Source organism: Artemia franciscana, chromosome 8 (assembly GCF_032884065.1).
Source record: "Artemia franciscana chromosome 8, ASM3288406v1, whole genome shotgun sequence".
In the NCBI taxonomy this organism is placed as follows: domain Eukaryota; kingdom Metazoa; phylum Arthropoda; class Branchiopoda; order Anostraca; family Artemiidae; genus Artemia; species Artemia franciscana.
In genome coordinates this window covers 24,582,767-24,600,655 of record NC_088870.1, presented here as the reverse complement: position 1 = coordinate 24,600,655, position 17,889 = coordinate 24,582,767, and the positions used below count along the sequence as shown (strand labels likewise).

At 38.0% G+C, this 17,889-nt stretch overlaps 1 protein-coding gene across 3 annotated transcripts in view; it reads right to left on the bottom strand.

The window, feature by feature from the left end:
- Positions 1-926: 926 nt before the first annotated feature.
- LOC136030185 (probable ATP-dependent RNA helicase DDX10) overlaps positions 927-17,889 on the bottom strand; it is a 52,767-nt gene continuing 35,804 nt past the window's right edge. For all 3 annotated transcript variants that reach the window (XM_065708929.1, XM_065708930.1, XM_065708931.1), the window contains exons 10-12: positions 16,025-16,388; positions 8,353-8,528; positions 927-1,305 (exon numbers count right to left, since the gene is read on the bottom strand). In XM_065708929.1, coding sequence (XP_065565001.1) covers positions 963-1,305; positions 8,353-8,528; positions 16,025-16,388 — 883 coding nt within the window. In that variant the 3' untranslated portion in view covers positions 927-962. The remainder of the gene's footprint in view (positions 1,306-8,352; positions 8,529-16,024; positions 16,389-17,889) is intronic.

Below are 17,889 nucleotides of genomic sequence, written 5' to 3'. Positions count from 1 at the left end.
ACATTGTGGCTTTTTTGGGCCTGAATATGACTCATCCTCTGTAGGGGTTGGGAATCCGTAGTTTTTTGTTTTTTTGCCACGACTTCAACCAGGAGATGCTGCTGAATCTCAAACCAACTCTATGGGAGGTAACAAACAATATTCTTTTCTTGGGAGTCCAGTATCAATCTGAACTTTAGGTGAGGGTGGGGGTTTTGGTGACAGGTACTATTCTGTTAGTTATCAAGGTATCAAACAAAAGATTTTGTCTGATTTGAACCAAACTTAGTCAGAAGTAACAGTTAATATCCTAGTTATGTCTTTTCAAACCACATAATCGATCCAGCCACTCTGGGAAGGAGGAAGGGAGGGTTGTCTTTAAATTTCAGGCGTAAGCGCATTATCAGAAGAGGACGTCAGGTTCCCATAAAACCTGTCGGGAACTAAGAGCTAAGCTCATAGTTATTCCTTTCGACCTCTGTGGAAGGGGTGGGGGGGGATGAAAACTCCTATTTATCTGTCTACGTTTGATAGGCTGGCGAGATTTATTTAACAAAACCTAGCCAACGGCTATAGCATTATATCGGGTTTCCGTGTTTGATTGTACCTCTGTGAAGGAATGGCTACATCTTATGTTCCGCATCCATAAGAGTGGTTTATAGGATTTGAATTGAATTTGGTATGGATTAACAGCTTGTAAATTGTTTGTGCCTTTAGAGGTTTTTATCGCAGGACTGAAACAAGTACTGAAGGGGAAATGGGAATCTTAGAGAATTTAAATACTATAGGAATCCCTATCTGAAACTGATTTTCCTTTAAAATACGTTTGGCACATTGGTCAAGATTAAATTTTTAATACAGTTGTCTGAGATAGCGCTGAAACTCAACTTCTGTCACTCTAACTCGACGTTCTTTGCTTGTGCCTGCTAATTGATAAAATAAAAAGGTAAAACATTAAATTTATTTTAAAGGAAATAAAACTGTCAGGATTCTAAGAATTTCAATGCCAATTCTTCGTAATTTACCAACGAAATGTCCTCATTCTTTTTCTTTAATTTTTTGCTGCTTTTCGTTTTCTGCTGCCCTATCGATACATCGTCACTATCACTAGCTCGCCTTTTATTTCTTTTCTTACTTTGAGACACATCCTCTTCATTATCACTTTCTGACTCCGAGTTTCTTCCATAAATTTTATCTGGGTCAGGTAAGGAATCGATAATTTCCGATGTGTAAATATCATCACTTTCTTCTTCAGCCTCAGAGCTTTCATTTTTCTTAGCTCTGGCAATTCTTCTACGTTCTTCCTTGTCTTTTAACCGTTGTTCCCTAGAAAAAGAAAAACTATTATAAATACAACCGAGACTGAATATCTACCGGAGGATTAGGTTCAAACATACTCCTGGGGGATTGGGTTCTAGCACCTGATGACAACCAAAATCAAATGAAAATATACAAAAGAAAACGCTACTAGACTACTAGAATTCTTCAATTAGTTTTGTATCTACTTGACAAGCTTCGTTGTTCTGCAATCCAAAATGCACACTAAAAATGACTTGTATCTTTCTTTCTTTTTTTACAGAAAAGTTGCTCAATCAAAAGATATTTTTCCAGGACAAACTAAAGACAAACTAATTTTGTTGTTAAAATTCCCCTTTCCGGACATTCTTACAAGCAGAAGTATACGATGAAAATATTTGAAAAGGCGAGAAATATTTGAAAAGGTGAAATCTTGAAAACCGAAGGAGCTGCTGGAAAACAGTTTCGACTGAATGTTCGACCCATGTTCAATTTAATGCATATTGGATACAGGGTACAAATGAAAGCAAAATGTCACAAGTGTTTTATTAAACTACCACAGAAATTTTTAGATGTGTATTTACACTATTTAAAGTTGAAGAAATTACAAATGATCGAGATAAAAGATAATTCAGTGTATATGACTCATAGCCTACAAGACGAAATCCTATAAACAAGTACTCCCTGCTATACAGGTACGTAGCTACAGTATTTTTATTGGGGGGAGGGGGGTAAGAGGGGGTGCTGTTGATGCAGGTGCTATTCAAGCGGTAGTGAAGACAACTAACTATTTAACAAAAACGCTAATTGGTGAACTTAAAAACATTATGCAGCACTCTTAGTGTTGCATGATAAAACTGATAACAATAGAAAAAGGGAATGGGTTGATGCCGCTTAAATATGCACTCAAAATTTCTAAATTGTGAGAAAAACATACATATTTGATTTAAATTCACTTTATTCTATTCTCAGCAAACATTTTATAGAGCATGCTGATGCACAGATAAATGCCCCACAAGTAGCGCTGCCGTTGTGTGATATGTGACTAATTTCAGTCATAATTCTAAACACATTAATCAATTCTTTTTTTGGAGCTCGTTAAAAGAAACATTTAAAAAAGCCAAAATAGCAAGAAGTCAGAATAGTATTGTACATAGAGGCAGTCCTACATTTGTGGGTAGTATGTGAATCAAAAACGTAAGGAATATGACATTATCAGCGCTTATTAGACATGTCAATGACAAATAAGAGAATTGAAGTTTCAATTAAATACTGGAAATAAAAATTAAAACAGTTAAATGATTCCTGGAGTGGATCCCCGTCTACCAAATTCCTTGACCAAACTAGAACCGATTTGATCTGTTTAGTTATAGTACGAATGTCATTATAAAAAGCACTAAATCCTATTTTCTTTTTCATTCAGGAAATCATATTCACTATATATCTACATTCTTATTCTTTAACGGTTCCATTTCTGTCTTATTTTCAAATGTAGAGGGTGTATTCAATTTCACTTTTGTAAGTTTTAAAACAAGCGAATCTAATCTTGGAACTGATGGATTTTAGGAAGTAAAAGCACCTTAAATATCAGGGAAAAATTGACCTGAGCAACTGTGGCGAAACAGGAAGCATAGAACATTTATCAATTTTGTAATTCACTAGGCTCACATTTTTACTTCATGATAAGGTTTCAAAGGCAATATATTTGGAGAAATTTTAATGTGGAACATATTGTGAAGTGGAATAGACCCCCATTTTTCTCATTTTCCTTATGTTAAAAACGAGCAAGGATAAATTAAAAAAAATCATTTGCTCAAAGTAGAGTAAATTTTTGAATAAAACGAAGAACAGTTTTAAAGCTGCTTAACAAATTATAGTTTTTCCCAAATTATTGGGGGGGGGGGTCCTCCCCCCCAACGACGCCACTGCTGCCAGATGAAACCATATTATTTATCTAATAGTCAAGCTTTTTTATTTAATATAAAATTTAATTAATCAACAGAATTACGGTAACAGGGGAATTTTCCAAATTCGGAAACAAGGTCTATTTCACCAATTCCAACTAGATATGGTAGTTTGTTAATTTTGACAGTTTCCCATCCAAATGTAGCTTGTATTAAAATAATTTCGGATATACAAACAAATTCTGATTGACTTTACCTTGCTCATTGGTTTGATACTATCCTTCAAAACACTTCTTTGGTCGACATTATCTTGTCTTCTATCAGCAATTAGTCGCACAACTAATGTGCGACTAATCATGACAAGAATACTTTTCTTGTCATGATTAAGTTATTTTATAAACATTTTTCTCCATAAGTGAATTTTTTGACGACAAGACAATGCTAAAGCTTTGTAAAAAGAATATCAAAAACCAAACTTTAGCTATTTTTGATAACGTCATGGAATTCTTAAACCCGGCTTTCTCTTTTACTACAAAGACTCAAACACAAATTCTCGTCTGGAGAATGAAACTCCTGAGAATCACAATTATTAGTGACCTCGGGTGGAAGGCTTACATTTCAATAATAATAATGATTTTTTTTTTCGAAACACCTTCACTAATTCGTCATAACATAATAACAAATTGGACAGTCCCCTTTGATAATTTTCTTTCTTATTTACGCAATTTAGGGGCATTGCCCTTAGGGCTGTGAACGATTATGTTGACCCCAAAGACACTTTATTAATCTGCTTCAGAACGTTTGCTCAACGTTTCTGATCTCAAAATTTGAATCTAATACTATGATGCTTACGCGGAAGGGAGGCTTTTTGTCCTGAAATCACTTTTTTCCCTTAGAAAGAGGATTAGAACTTTCAAATTCCAACCAAATGAGCCCCCTCCAAAGTTTCTTCGAACGTCCCTTAGGGAGAAGAGGCCGTGAAAAAAGTTGTTTGAGCCCTTTTTGGGTCTGTTTTGTCGGAAATCAATATTTTTTTTTCCTTCTGCATTGGGGTCTCCTAAGCCAAAGGACTTCAGGTTTACAAGTTTCCAGCCGATCAGGAAAAAGGACTTACAACCCTCTCTTGAGCTAATTTTTGGGAGAGAGGTGTTCCCCGAAAACCTTTTTTCTTAACATTAGGTTTCTCTTTGCCCAAGTACTTCCGGTGATAAGTTTCAAACTGAGGTATCAAAAGCTAATTTTATGGTAATCATTTCCATGATTTTCAAGGCAAATTCTTTGAAAAAATCTTTTCATAGCTGTGTTCCCCATGAAGACCGGCAATTATCTCCGGGAAACAGACATTAACCAAAGTATGTAAATAGAAAATTGAGAAATGCTCCCATTTAAATCTTGGTGAAAACAAAGCTCCAGGTAGCACTTGATCCCCTCCAGAAATTTCCTAGTGGCTTTCATGACTCCCCATCCCCATCTTCACTTTTTGGTCGAATAAGAACGAAAAAGATTGTACATAGGTACATAGAAAAAGATTGTCTTCAATAAGAGTGGCGCTACAGCCCCACATGCACCCATTCCACAGATGTAGTCCAAAAATATCCCCATGAATCAAGAGGAAATACAGATTAATTTCTACCCTGTCCCCCTGCTTACCCCCTTCCCCCAAACTCCTTCTGTATTTTTCTCAAGGCTGAAGGAGTAAAGAAATTCGAACACAAAACACAATTTTCCAAGGCTTTAAGCACACTCTCCCTCCACAAAATAGATCCAGCGGCCCTCCTCCATAATGGCTGAGGCGCAATTATACACCATTGTATGCACTTTCGTCAAACCTCCAGTGAATCATCCTAATCAAATGAGCCTTTGAAATAAATACCTATATTAACCATTTATTTTGTATGGATTAAGTGCATCTGTGAAACCGCACGTTATTGCTACCTCTGGAAACGTAAAGTTCAATTTATAGTTTTGGATAATTTTAAATCGATTAGCTATCTCATGAGTTTTCATTTGAAGACTAACACTATGGCAGCCTTTGGCCAAAATGGTCGTTTTACCCCACAAAATGAAGGCTAGTTTACTGTGGGGTAATCTTTTTTGTTAGTTAAAAAAACACTAGAACTTTCAAACATATACAATATGGTTCTCTGATATACTGAATTTGATGCTGTAGTCCATCAGATTTACTCACCGATTCTGGAGTATATCCCCCTTTTTAAAAAATCAGGAAAGTTTTCTGAGGCTCATAAATTTTAGGGGGTTACTTTAAACTTAATAAAACTTTAAAGGGTAATTTTCTTGACATGTTTTTGCTGAAGGGATGCAATCACTTAAATAAGTTGTTTGTTTGTGTGTTGACTGACGTCATGTTTGTATGTTGACTGACGTCATAATAAGGATTGAGCATTATGCCGTCATGAAGTTGTTTGTCGACTCACGTCATGTTTGTCGACTGACGAAATTACAGACCGGGACACCGGGACAGAGGGAATATAAATGACGACCGGGACCACTCAAAGAGAAATTACAGACTGGGACACCGGGACACAAATAACGACCGGGACACAGGGAATATAAATGACGACCGGGACACAGGGACACAATTACAACGGAGACGCCGGGGGGCACAGGGGGGATATATAAATGACGACCGGGACACAGGGAATGTTCGATTAGCAATCACCATCAACAAAGCTCAAGGGCAATCATTAGAATAATGAGGTATAGATCTGAATACAGATTGTTTTTCCCATGGACAACCAGGACACAGGGAATATAAATGACGACTGGGACACTCAAAGAGAAATTACAGACCGGGACACAGGGAATATAAATGACGACCGGGACACTCAAAGAGGAATTACAGACTGGGACAACGGGACACAAATAACGACCAGGACACAGGGAATATAAATGACGACCGGGACACAGGGACACAACTACAACGGAGACGCCGGGGGGCACAGGGGGAATATATAAATGACGACCGGGACACAGGGAATGTTCAATTAGCAATCACCATCAACAAAGCTCAAGGGCAATCATTAGAATAATGAAGTATAGATCTGAATACGGATTGTTCTTCCCATGGACAACCGGAACAAAAATGACGACCGGGACACAGGGAATATAAATGACGACCGGGACACTCAAAGAGAAATTACAGACCGGGACACAGGGAATATAAATGACGACCGGGACACAGGGACACAACTACAACGGGGACGCCGGGGGGATATATAAATGAAGACGGGGACACAGGGAATGCTCGATGACGACCGTGACACCGGGACACAGGGAATATAAATGACGACCGGAACACTCAAAGAGAAATTACAGACTGGGACACCGGGACACAAATGACGACCGGGACACAGGGAATGTAAAAGGCGACCGGGACACAGCTACAACGGGGACGCCGGGCGGCACAGGGGGATATATAAATGACGACGGGGACACAGGGAATGTTCGATTAGCAATCACCATCAACAAAGCTCAAGGGCAATCATTAGAATAATGAGGTATAGATCTGAATACGGATTGTTTTTTCCCATGGACAATTATATGTTGCATGTTCAAGAGTCGGTAAACCTGACAATCTATTTATATGCACAGACAATGGGACAGCGAAGAATGTTGTATATTCGCAAGTTTTACGTAGTTAAAAACATAATATATATATATATATATATATATATATATATATACTAGCTAGTTACGCGCAACACCTAGTTGGTGGGGCGCTTCGCGCCCCCCCAAGCCCCCCCGCGCGCGTAAGTCGTTACACGCCATATTAGTTACGCGCCATTGTAGTTGTGTCCCTGTGTCCCACCTGTGAATAGAAATAGATATAAATATATGTTTTTAACTACGTAAAACATGCGAATATACAACATTCTTCGCTGTCCCATTGTCTGTGCATATAAATAGATTGTCAGGTTTACTGACTCTTGAACATGCAACATATAATTGTCCATGGGAAAAACAATCCGTATTCAGATCTATACCTCATTATTCTAATGATGTGTCCCTGTGTCCCGGTCGTCATTTATATTCCCTGTGTCCCGGTCGTCATTTGTGTCCCGGTGTCCCAGTTTGTAATTTCTCTTTGAGTGTCCCGGTCGTCATTTGTGTCCCGGTGTCCCGGTCTGTAATTTCTATTCGAACAATCCCTGTGTCCCGGTCGTCATTTATATATCCCGCCTGTGCCCCCGGCGTCCCCATTGTAGGTTCTTCAGTCATTTTACAATTAAACATTTTTCCGTGAACAAATGTCTTAAATACCGTTAATGACGTCACCGTCAAAGCAAAAATGACGACAACTAATTTCATGACGTCAGCCGACACAGAAACATGACGTCACCTGATCCACAGACAGACAGACAGACAACTTATTTTTATATATAGATATATAGATATATATATATATATATATATATATATATATATATATATATATATATATATATATATATATATATATATATATATATATATATATATATATATATATATATATATATATATATATATATATATATATATATATATATATATATATATATATATTCACAGGTGGGACACAGGGACGCAACTACAATGGCGCGTAACTAATATGGAGCGTAACGACTTACGCGCGCGGGGGGCTTGGGGGGGCGCGAAGCGCCTCCACCAACTAGGAGTTGGGGTGGCGCGAAGCTAGTAGCTAGTAGATAACTACTAGTAGTAGTAGGTACTAACAGCTAGTAGATAATAATAAAGAAAAGACACGAAAAAATGCGGTCTTTTGTGAAAAATTACATTTTACACATAAACACATCTGCCGTTACAGTTGAATTAGATTATATCAGATAACAATTTCAGAAGACGGTAAAATCGGTAATGGGGCTTTTTTGGGCCTTCAAGACAGAACAAAACAGTTTCGACAAGGAAAGCTTCATTTTCAAACTATTTCCATAAACAGGAAGAAAAGTTGTGCCTAATTTAGGGGAAAAATAAAAGCTTACCCATATTTTGAGACAAAGAAGAACGAACTGTACTAATCGACTTCGGCTCATTTTGGGAGAGGGAAGAGATTAGAAATCAGCGTTTGAAACAAAACGTCATAATAACTTTAGACTTACTAGTGTCAAGGTGGTTAAACAAAATCTGGGAAAGATTAAAGTGATTACATTACCTGTGCCGAGCTTTGATCTTTTCTTTGAACATTTGTTTGTCTGCTTTGTCTTCTTCAAGAAGGACTTGTCTTGCTTTTTCAATGTTAATGCCACCGGGTGTATCTGCAGCCAGTGCGGACTCTTCATACTCGCGAGCAGCATCTGTCATTTTGTGGCGAGTGGCATCAAATTTCGCCTACAAAAATCATAATACGACTCATAAGTGTAAAAGCACAACTGAGCATAGAGTATATACACAGTATGTTCCATTAAGCCTACAACTTTCACAAGAATAATGAGAAATACATAGAAAATCAGTCGTGAAAAATGCACCATCGATAGGACTCAAACCAGAATATCTGGTATATTCCAAGGTATCATAAAACATATACTGTTAAAATTTTTACATTAATCAGTTTATACGTAACAAGTTTTGTTTTTAATTTTTTTCTAAACTCTTTTGTCATTTCTTTTCTTCTTTTTTTCATTTTCGATTTATATAAGAAGCGAATTCGACTATATTAAAGCTTTAAGAAGACTCCAGTCTTCCTACACCGGCTTGCACATAAGGCGATAACGGTGCCTCTTTGTGACGGCCTTTCCGTACTTTGGACCAAATCTCCATGGTACTTAACTTTACCTTCTAGAGACGACCTCATTAGCACCCTTCTCCAGATAATGTCCAAGCATCACTCTTTGCCATCTTAATCTTCTGATTCCATGACGGGTCCAACACCAAGCACCACGAGGTAAGGCAGACTTCAACAATTCTGACCATGTATCCTCGATAACACCATCAACTGCTTTTAAATTTATCTTTCACAATCAGATGTTTCGTCTTTTCCGGATAAGCGCATTGGTGATCTTGTCTGTCAAGTGAATATCAAGGATATGTCTAAGGTAGTTGTTCACAAGTCCCTGGGATCACTTTTCAAGTTGCTTAGTGGATCGCAGGACTTTTCAAGCATCCATGGATTCCAGCACGAAGAGAATGTTGCAGTTGAAGGACAGGAGTTAAGTTTCAGAAAATGCACTGAGTTTCTCCATGCGTTCCTTGCCAAAGGCGTTTACAGCGCAAGCAATCCGTGTCAAAATTTTGCACGCGAGGCTCCCATAAGGTTTAATGAAACTCCAAAGGTATTTATTATCTTCAACTTCTTTGAGAATATCAACACCAGCTTTGAGAGACGGGTCAGCTAGGGTTTTAGAGTTGTTACACATTTTTGTTTTCTATGTCTTGATTAAAAATCCAGCTGGCTCGGCTGTGTTTGAGATTTCAATGATGTTTCGCTGCAAGATATGCAGGCAATCCGTCATTAGCCAAGAACCCGTTAAAGAGAGTATAGTCAGTTGGATTTCACCTATATCACATTGCTGGTCTTCATATATACTTGACATACTTGATGATGCTTGCAACCTTATCAGGGGACAATACTACCACAGAATTCTCCAAAGCGAGTCTTTGTGGATTGAACCGAAAGCCTTCAAGAACATTGAAACAAAATAACATGTTCTAACAACGAAAGTCATGCTACATTTCCATTAAACAGTAGCAAAATAATTCCAAAAACAGACTTTTTTTGGAGGCTGATAGGTAAAGATCTCAGAATATATAGCCAATAGCCATCCTCAGTGAAACAGACAAAAAAAAAACATACAAATAGTAGATAAACATTTCAATCAGCTCTAGATAATGACATCAGTCTAAACAGTAACTTTCTAAACAGTGGAAGCAAATAAATTACTAAGTTTGAATATGTTAAATTTATATGGAAATAGTTTGATTCTTTAACCAAGGTTGTGCTCGATTTGGAATCTGTGATCCCAGGAACAGTAAGGAAGCATAGTTTTCAATTCTTCTCATATAATTTGTGTTGAAGAATAGATTTATTTAACTGGAGTTGCCTTATAATATTGTTACTAATTTATGCTCTTTGCTTGGAAGCAAAACAGCGTCATCTATAATAATTCTTAGTAGCGGATTCTAGAGTGCGTTCATATTATTAAATTTTACTAATAAGCGAGCAGAAGAGGGGAGTTTCTTGTCGCAAGGGCCGTTGTACCTGCCGGGAGTGTGACTCCCTTAAACTGCGGGGATCAGGTAGCAAGAAACTACGCTTCCCTCGCTTATTAGCTTAAATAGCTCTGTATTACGTCGTAGTTTATTGAACTGGCTCCTCCCCTCGGACTTTGATTTTGCATTACGGATTGTGACGTGGCTGTTGCGATGGGGAGTAATGAGAAATTGGTTTGGAATGCGTTACTGAATTATGCTTTCCGTGCGATAAAAGCTGGTAATCGCTCGGAGGATATAGCGAAAAAAGCAGTCGAGTTTTTCTCAGAGGAAGCAATTGCAATGGCGAAGGAGTTATTGTGGCCCCTAGCAGGAATTACCACACGTGTTACTGCGCGATCGAAGAACACCGATGATATCCTGGACATATTAAAAGTATTTCGGGTTTGTGAAGATAAAAATATCTCGTTGCCGCGGTTTGTGATTTTCGAACCTGATGAAGTTCCGATAATCCCGGGAGAAGTGACGGCTACCCTAACCCGGAAAGTAAACGAATTGTGTGCTAAGTTCGATAGTTACGTGGATTCTAATCCCTCTCCTTCTGTCTCTGCTATGCCTGCGGCAGAAACCAACACGATCATGTCGAAACTGTCATATGCGGTTGTTTTGAAGAATCCCCCGAAAGATCTTTCGAACCCTAGCGCTCGGAAATCCTATTTGGACAGAGTATGTGGTGATACTAGTTCGAACATTGTGGAGCTGAAACCTAGGAAATCTGAATGGAGAGTAGTCTTGAACAACAAGAATGCTGCCGAGTCCCTGGCTGAGGCAGTGGGTAAAAGTGACTCAACTATAAGTGTTAAAGTAAAAACTCCCGCTTTCTTCGGAATAATCCGCCACGTTCCCACTGAAACTTCAGATGACGAACTGCGCTCAGTTGTACCGAACTGTGTTAAGGCCGTACAAATTGGTAGTACTCGGTCATTCAAATTACAGTTTGAAAGCAAAGCTCATCTCTTTAACGCAATGAACTCTCCGCCCATTTTTGGTTACGAGCGACTACCCATTACAGAATTTAAATTCTTACCGATGCAGTGCTACAACTGTCAGTCCTACGGACATGCAGCAAAATCTTGTGTAGATCCCCCGAAATGTTCAAAGTGCGGTGGAGATCATTCCAGCTCTCGGGACAATCCATGCCAAAATGCCCCCAAATGCGCTCTGTGTGGTTCTTCTCGACACCCGTGCTACAGCTTCCAATGTCCAGTAGCTCAGAAGCTAATTTCTAAACAATGATCGGTGATTCTATACGGGTTGTTTCATGGAACTTAAATGGTGGAGTGGTTGATAAAATGCCACTGTTAGAAGGATTGTTATGTTATAACGATGTACTCTGTGTGCAGGAACACTTCCTCTCGAATCAAGCCGTTAGTCTGCTTGAGCTAAACGATGGCGTCAAAGTATTTGCTACTCCTGCAAAGTCATCGGGCAGGGGAAGGCCGTCCGGTGGAATCGCCATTCTTGTTAGCAGCAGGTTAAATCCCATTCTGTATAAATCTTCAGACTTTTTTGTTGCTGTTAAGGTGCACAAAACTGTTATCCACTCTGTGTACATGCCAACAGACTACAGAGACAGTAAATCAGAAAAAAAATTTAGTGAAGCCTGCAGTAAGCTATCGAGTTCGGTGGGCAGCTGTTCTAGCCAGGGCCTTGAATGTATAGTCGCTGGTGACGTGAACTGTGACTTGACTGATGAGTCTAACGCTCGAGCACAGATCCTCCTATCTTCCTGTGACGGTCTTCGTCTTGCTAACAATGATCTGTGTTTTACTTATATCCATAACTCAGGCTCGACTTCATCTCTCGACTTCATGTTAAGTTCCATCCAATCTCCAGCTTGCGGCAATTCGCACGTAGATCTGAGCGTAAGCGCGTCTGATCACTTTCCAATTATAAACACTTTTCGAGTAATTCCTGCCTCTCCTAACCCCCCAACTAATGAAAAGAAGTGGAAAATCAAAACTAATTGGAGTAAAATTGACCTGGCTACTTATCATTACGTATTGGATGAGATTCTCACAAAGATTAAAGTGCCGTTCCAATTACTACAGCAGAGTGTATGTATTCAAGATGAAGAGAAACAGCTGCTACTAAACATCTACTGTAGTGAAATATCTCACGCACTGTTATCTGCCGAGGCCGCTGCGGTCCCCATTCGTAAAGTCCGAGTGGGAACGGAAATTCCAAAGTGGTCCGAAAACCCTGCTCTAAGTGAAGCATGTGGTCGTGCAAAATTTTGGCTTAGGCTCTGGAACGAGTGTGGTCGTCCGAAATCAGGTGTTGTAAATGAAGTTCGGCTGTTCAGCAAACGCAGATTTGCCAAGATTTTGTCTAAGCATAAATGTGAAGTGATCGATCAACATAGTCAATTGATAAGTAATGACCCAAATGCTGTGTGGAGATTTCTTAAACGTAATGGTGATCAGAATAGTGTTGAACCTGTGATCTCTGAGCAAGATTGGGTGTCCCACTTTACTTCTGAGTTCTCTCCACCCGAACAAGATCTTGAAGATAAATATGAAGTCGAACTTGATAAGTTCATGGAATTGCCTAGTTCTGGTGTTGGCTACATAGTAACTGTTCCTAATCTGATTCGTGCAATTTCAAAATTAAAAAAGAAACAATCGAAAGGTGTCGACAAGTTGTGTGGGTTGCATCTTGTACATGGTACTGCTGGTCTCCTGAGTCATTTAGAGCTTCTATTCCAAATTATCTTTAATTCTGGTCTCGTTCCCGACGTTTTTGGTACTGGAGTAATTACACCTATTTTGAAAAAAGGGAAAAATCCGTCTGAATGCGTATCTTACCGCCCTATAACTGTTTCGCCGGTTTTATGTAAGCTTATGGAATTGCTAGTTATAGATCATATTGCTTTTCAATGTTCTACCCCCGATAATCAGTTCGGATTTAAAAAAGGTGTTGGTCGCGAGCACGTCCATTATATTCTTGCTAATATATTAATAGAAGCTGATGAACTGAATGAATCCCTTATTCTAGCGAGTCACGATGTTAGACGTGCTTTTGATTCTGGGATACATCCCCAGTTATTAGTGTCTGCTCATAAACGTGGTGTGGACCGATCGGTTATTTTGCCTTTTCGGGATATGTATAAGAAGCTTCGAGTCCAAGTTAAAGTCCCGTCTCCTAACGGGCCGATGGTATTACCAAATGCTATTCCGGTTAGAAAGGGCATTAGGCAGGGTGCAATTTCGTCACCCCGGTTGTATAATAATAGTGTTCTCGAGGCCCAAAAGTTAGTGCAAATGAGCTGCATTTTCCGAGGTTTGGATGTAACATTACTTAATTACGCAGATGATATTTTTAATTTAAGTAGATGTTTGTCTCGTATTGAAGAAAATTTTCAGATTCTAGATGATGCTTATAGAGAGATAGGCCTATCTTTTAATGCAAGTAAAAGCGAGATTGTTGCTTTCAATAGGAGAAATGCAGATTGTATAGATCTTGCTGTCAAATTTGGTGCTCAAGAGGTTCCACTGTCTGACTCCATAATGTACTTAGGAATGCCTATAGGTCATAACATGGCATCTACACGTGCTCGCCAAATAAGTAATTTCGCAGAAAAGGCACGTAAGGCTTACGGGGCGCTATCTTCAACTAAAGCGAATTATAATCGACAAATTCGAGCTAGGCTATATAATGCACTGGTGATCCCACACTTTCTGGCTTTATCACCGTTTTGGCATATATTTAGTGTTAGTGATAAAAGAAACCTTCGATCACTTTTTTACAAATATGCAAAGTTTCTTTTAAATACCCCACCGTGGGTTAAAAATTCCAAGATGTCTGCAAGGTTCGGTATCACAGATCCGATTGCTGCTGTGACGAAACGTCGTTCTGAATTTTTGGGGTCGCTTGGGCCTAGTAGTCTGGCAATTGCAATTCGTCCTTAGTGAGTTTTTGTAATAATGTTTTTATTTATTGGCGGTGTATCGTAACGTTTGTTTTTGTTTGTGCAGTTAAGTGTTTGTTTTTTTTTTTTTTTTTTTTTGTTTTTTTTTTTTTCTTTTCTTCTTTGTACTCCATTCGTGCCATTTGTGGTTTTGTATCGAGTGGGTGAATAAAATTATCTATCTATCTATCTATCTTATTAATGATAAATGAGCTTTTCATATTAAAACATTAGGATGATTCTTATACTCACGAGTTTAGATAGCTCAGCTTTCAGACAAACCAACTTTTCCTTCAGAGCAAAGTGAGAAGAAAATAAAGCAAAGACAGCCATGGCAGATAGAAACTATAGTAAAGTTACTTAACCTGAAACACACCTGACCGTGACTCCGCGTTATTTGGCAATTGGAAACAACCTAAAATATTCTTTTATGAGGTCAAAATTAGAACTTTTAATATCACAGGAATCTTGGAAGAGACTTGAGAGGGAGATTCCAACATTTGCTCTCCCAATTTTCTAGCTGGTTCATCTGATATAGAATTGTACAGATTTTTACCCGGAGAAAATGTCACATTGTATTAGCAATTTATAAGCACATCAGGTTACAACACCCTGGAGTCTGGTTCTCAGTTCTTCAACGAACAATTTTAGCACTATACTGTTAGAACTTGCGAGGTTTCGTTTTATGCGAGGTTGGTGCGAGCTATAAGTTTCGTTTTATGCCGTTGGTGCATGAGTATCTGAAAGTAATCGTGGTGTGTTTTTTGTCGGGATCTGGGAGCCGCATTGGTAGTGCAAGGTTTTGAATTCCTCCCAAAGAACTCACTGGAATTAACACAGCATTTCAACACTTTTTCTAACGGAATGAAATCTTCCCACTGAAGGAAAGGTGAAAAAAACGTGGAATGAGCAACTTGACTTTACAACTGCCATACTACTGCTTGTAGTACTTCTGACGCCATACAGAAATACCATTCCTACTTCAAAAGCTTTAGTTCAGAAAATAAAGCCACACATCAATGAACGAAATGTCAAATATTTTTACTCGGAAAGAGAGTGTTACTTGTCAGAGAGAACAAGCGCTACCATGTTCCTTCAAGAGCAGCCATCAACCGGTGTAAACCTAGTAGTATAACACCGTAAATCATACTGCCACGAAAAATGGTTTCATAAGCATAATAAACAGTGAACAACAAAGAAAAGAAAACAAGAACAAGCAAACAAAATCAGTAATCTAAAAAATTCTTGGTAATGAGCTTTGTCCTAGAATTCCCATGCATTTTAGATTTTACTTGTATTTTTGTGGTTAGCCCGATCCTTAACGCTTTCACCGTAAATACAAATTCTGGAAAAAATTTAAAGATTTTTTTTCTTCAATTTTCTTCATTTTTCATGGTTCCATTGCAGTAAAGTTGAACATTCTACTCTATTTGATGTTATTTTCTTACGTTACGGAAGGCTAAAGTTCAACCTTAAGCTCCGTAGTAATCAGTAATATGGATAGTAGGAAGGGAAAATTTTGGTTCCATTAAACCTAGAACCCGACCGGTATTTTCAACCTAGAAGCAGAAAAGGTTTCTAGGTTTCTAGCACCATATTTGGCTCTTTTGATTCACTGAGCGCTGTGAATTTTGAAGTTTAAAAAGAATAGAAAAACAAGTATCTAGAAAAGCAGAAAAGTTAAGAAAGAAAAAATCAAGTTAATTACATTGCCCTCCTCATCAAACGTCATTTTCACATTTGTCTTTAAATTCTTTTTCAGAATCTTTTTGGCAGCCGATTCTTTCGTTATAATTTTGTTCTTCTTTTTCTTTTCCATATCCAGTGGAATTTCTGGTACGTCCATTAGATCATGATTTCTTCTTTTTACAACCATTATATCATCAATTTCATCATCAGTATCGCCAACCCCAAAATCAAAAGTCTTCTTTGGTAGTTCAAAATTTGTTTGAATGGCGTCTTCTAATTCAGCTATTGGTTGATCATCAGGTGTAGTAGCAGCAGGAAGACGAGGCAGTAATTCTTTCCGTTTCAAAAATCGTACTCGAGGAGCCACAGCAAGTCCCATAGACCTAAATTAAAAAATAGCATATATAAAGAACAATGAAAAAAATAAATGACAAAATACTATAAGAGTAAATTATTGTTATATGATAGAATTTTTTTTTACCCAAATTCGAGTAACAAAAGCCTGTACCAAAGGCCACTCAAGCAGGTAGTCTTGGGCCAACCCAAAACTTTTGGAACAGGCACATTAAAACCTATGTTTATAGAGTAAGCATAAGTATACAAAAAGCAGATGAATGTGGGAAAAATGCAAAAAAAGAAATAGATAAGGTAAAAATGAGAAAGAAAACAATTTTGAAATTAGCTTAGGATTAGAAAAGTCATGAAAAACAAGGCGAGTCAGAAAACTTCGCGATAAACATTTTGGTAAATCCAGTGTCAAAATAAATGGTGTTATTTTGTTCGTCCTAAGTTCTAAATAAGAGAAGTCATCACAGAAAATGATAAAAATGAATTTCAACTAGACCCGATTTTAGGTCAAAGATTCCGGTGAATTATGACCCTATCGATACAAATATTGTTATTTCTTTTCTTAAGGCCTATTTCTGCGGTGGGTACGCTCAATTATAGGGAGGTTGTCCTAAATATATCCTAATACAAGTGGGTTATCAATAATACTTCTAGAAAACAGGTATCACTTCCAGATTTGAGTTGAAGTTGTCGGTTATGCTGCAGTTACAAGTGACATAATCAATTACACATGAAAAATCTCCTCTTTCAGTCATTATGTTTTTCAGTCTAAAGTAGAAAATTACAAACGGGCTCGAGAACTCCTCGAACTCCGCAAACATAAATGCATAAATTATATGTAATCTTTCAAGTTGGACAGTTTTACTCTTTAAAGAACAGTTTTGCTTTTATGTGAAGAGTACTCAAAACAAAATTCTTAAAGGGGCCCCAGGGACTTAAACAATAACAGCTATTTATCATTGCAATAAACTTAAAGCACTTCAATTTGCAATTTCTATTATATATTCTAAAAAAGCAAGTTATTATACATGAAAGCAAATAGTAGCGTAGAAATTTAAAACGATTCACCCTAAATATGAAATTAAGGATTCACCCTAAATATATTGAGGGCCACTATTCACCTTAAGTACTCTCTTCTTAAGCTAGCTCTGGCTTGTACTTTGCCACAATAGGTGAATTCCTATAAATTCCTATATGCCACAAATACTTTTTTTCGAAAAAAAATATAGGCTGTAGCAGGTGAATAGTTCCTAGAGCCGGCACTTACAATATCGTAATGAAAAAAGCAAAAAGAAAAGAAAAGGAAGAAAACATAAAATTTACTAACTTAGAAAGCTAGAAAATTCACCCGGTACGGGAAAGTGTTTACCGCCAGTGAAATTATTACATTTGCAAGCGAAACTGTTCCCCTGGAATACTTGAAACCTTATTTTGCTTCTTTCATAAAAACATGAAAAAGCGGGATGACCATTGCACCCACACCTGGACCCAGTGGGTCCACCCCTGGGAAAAACCAACTGCAGCTGAAACGTCAAC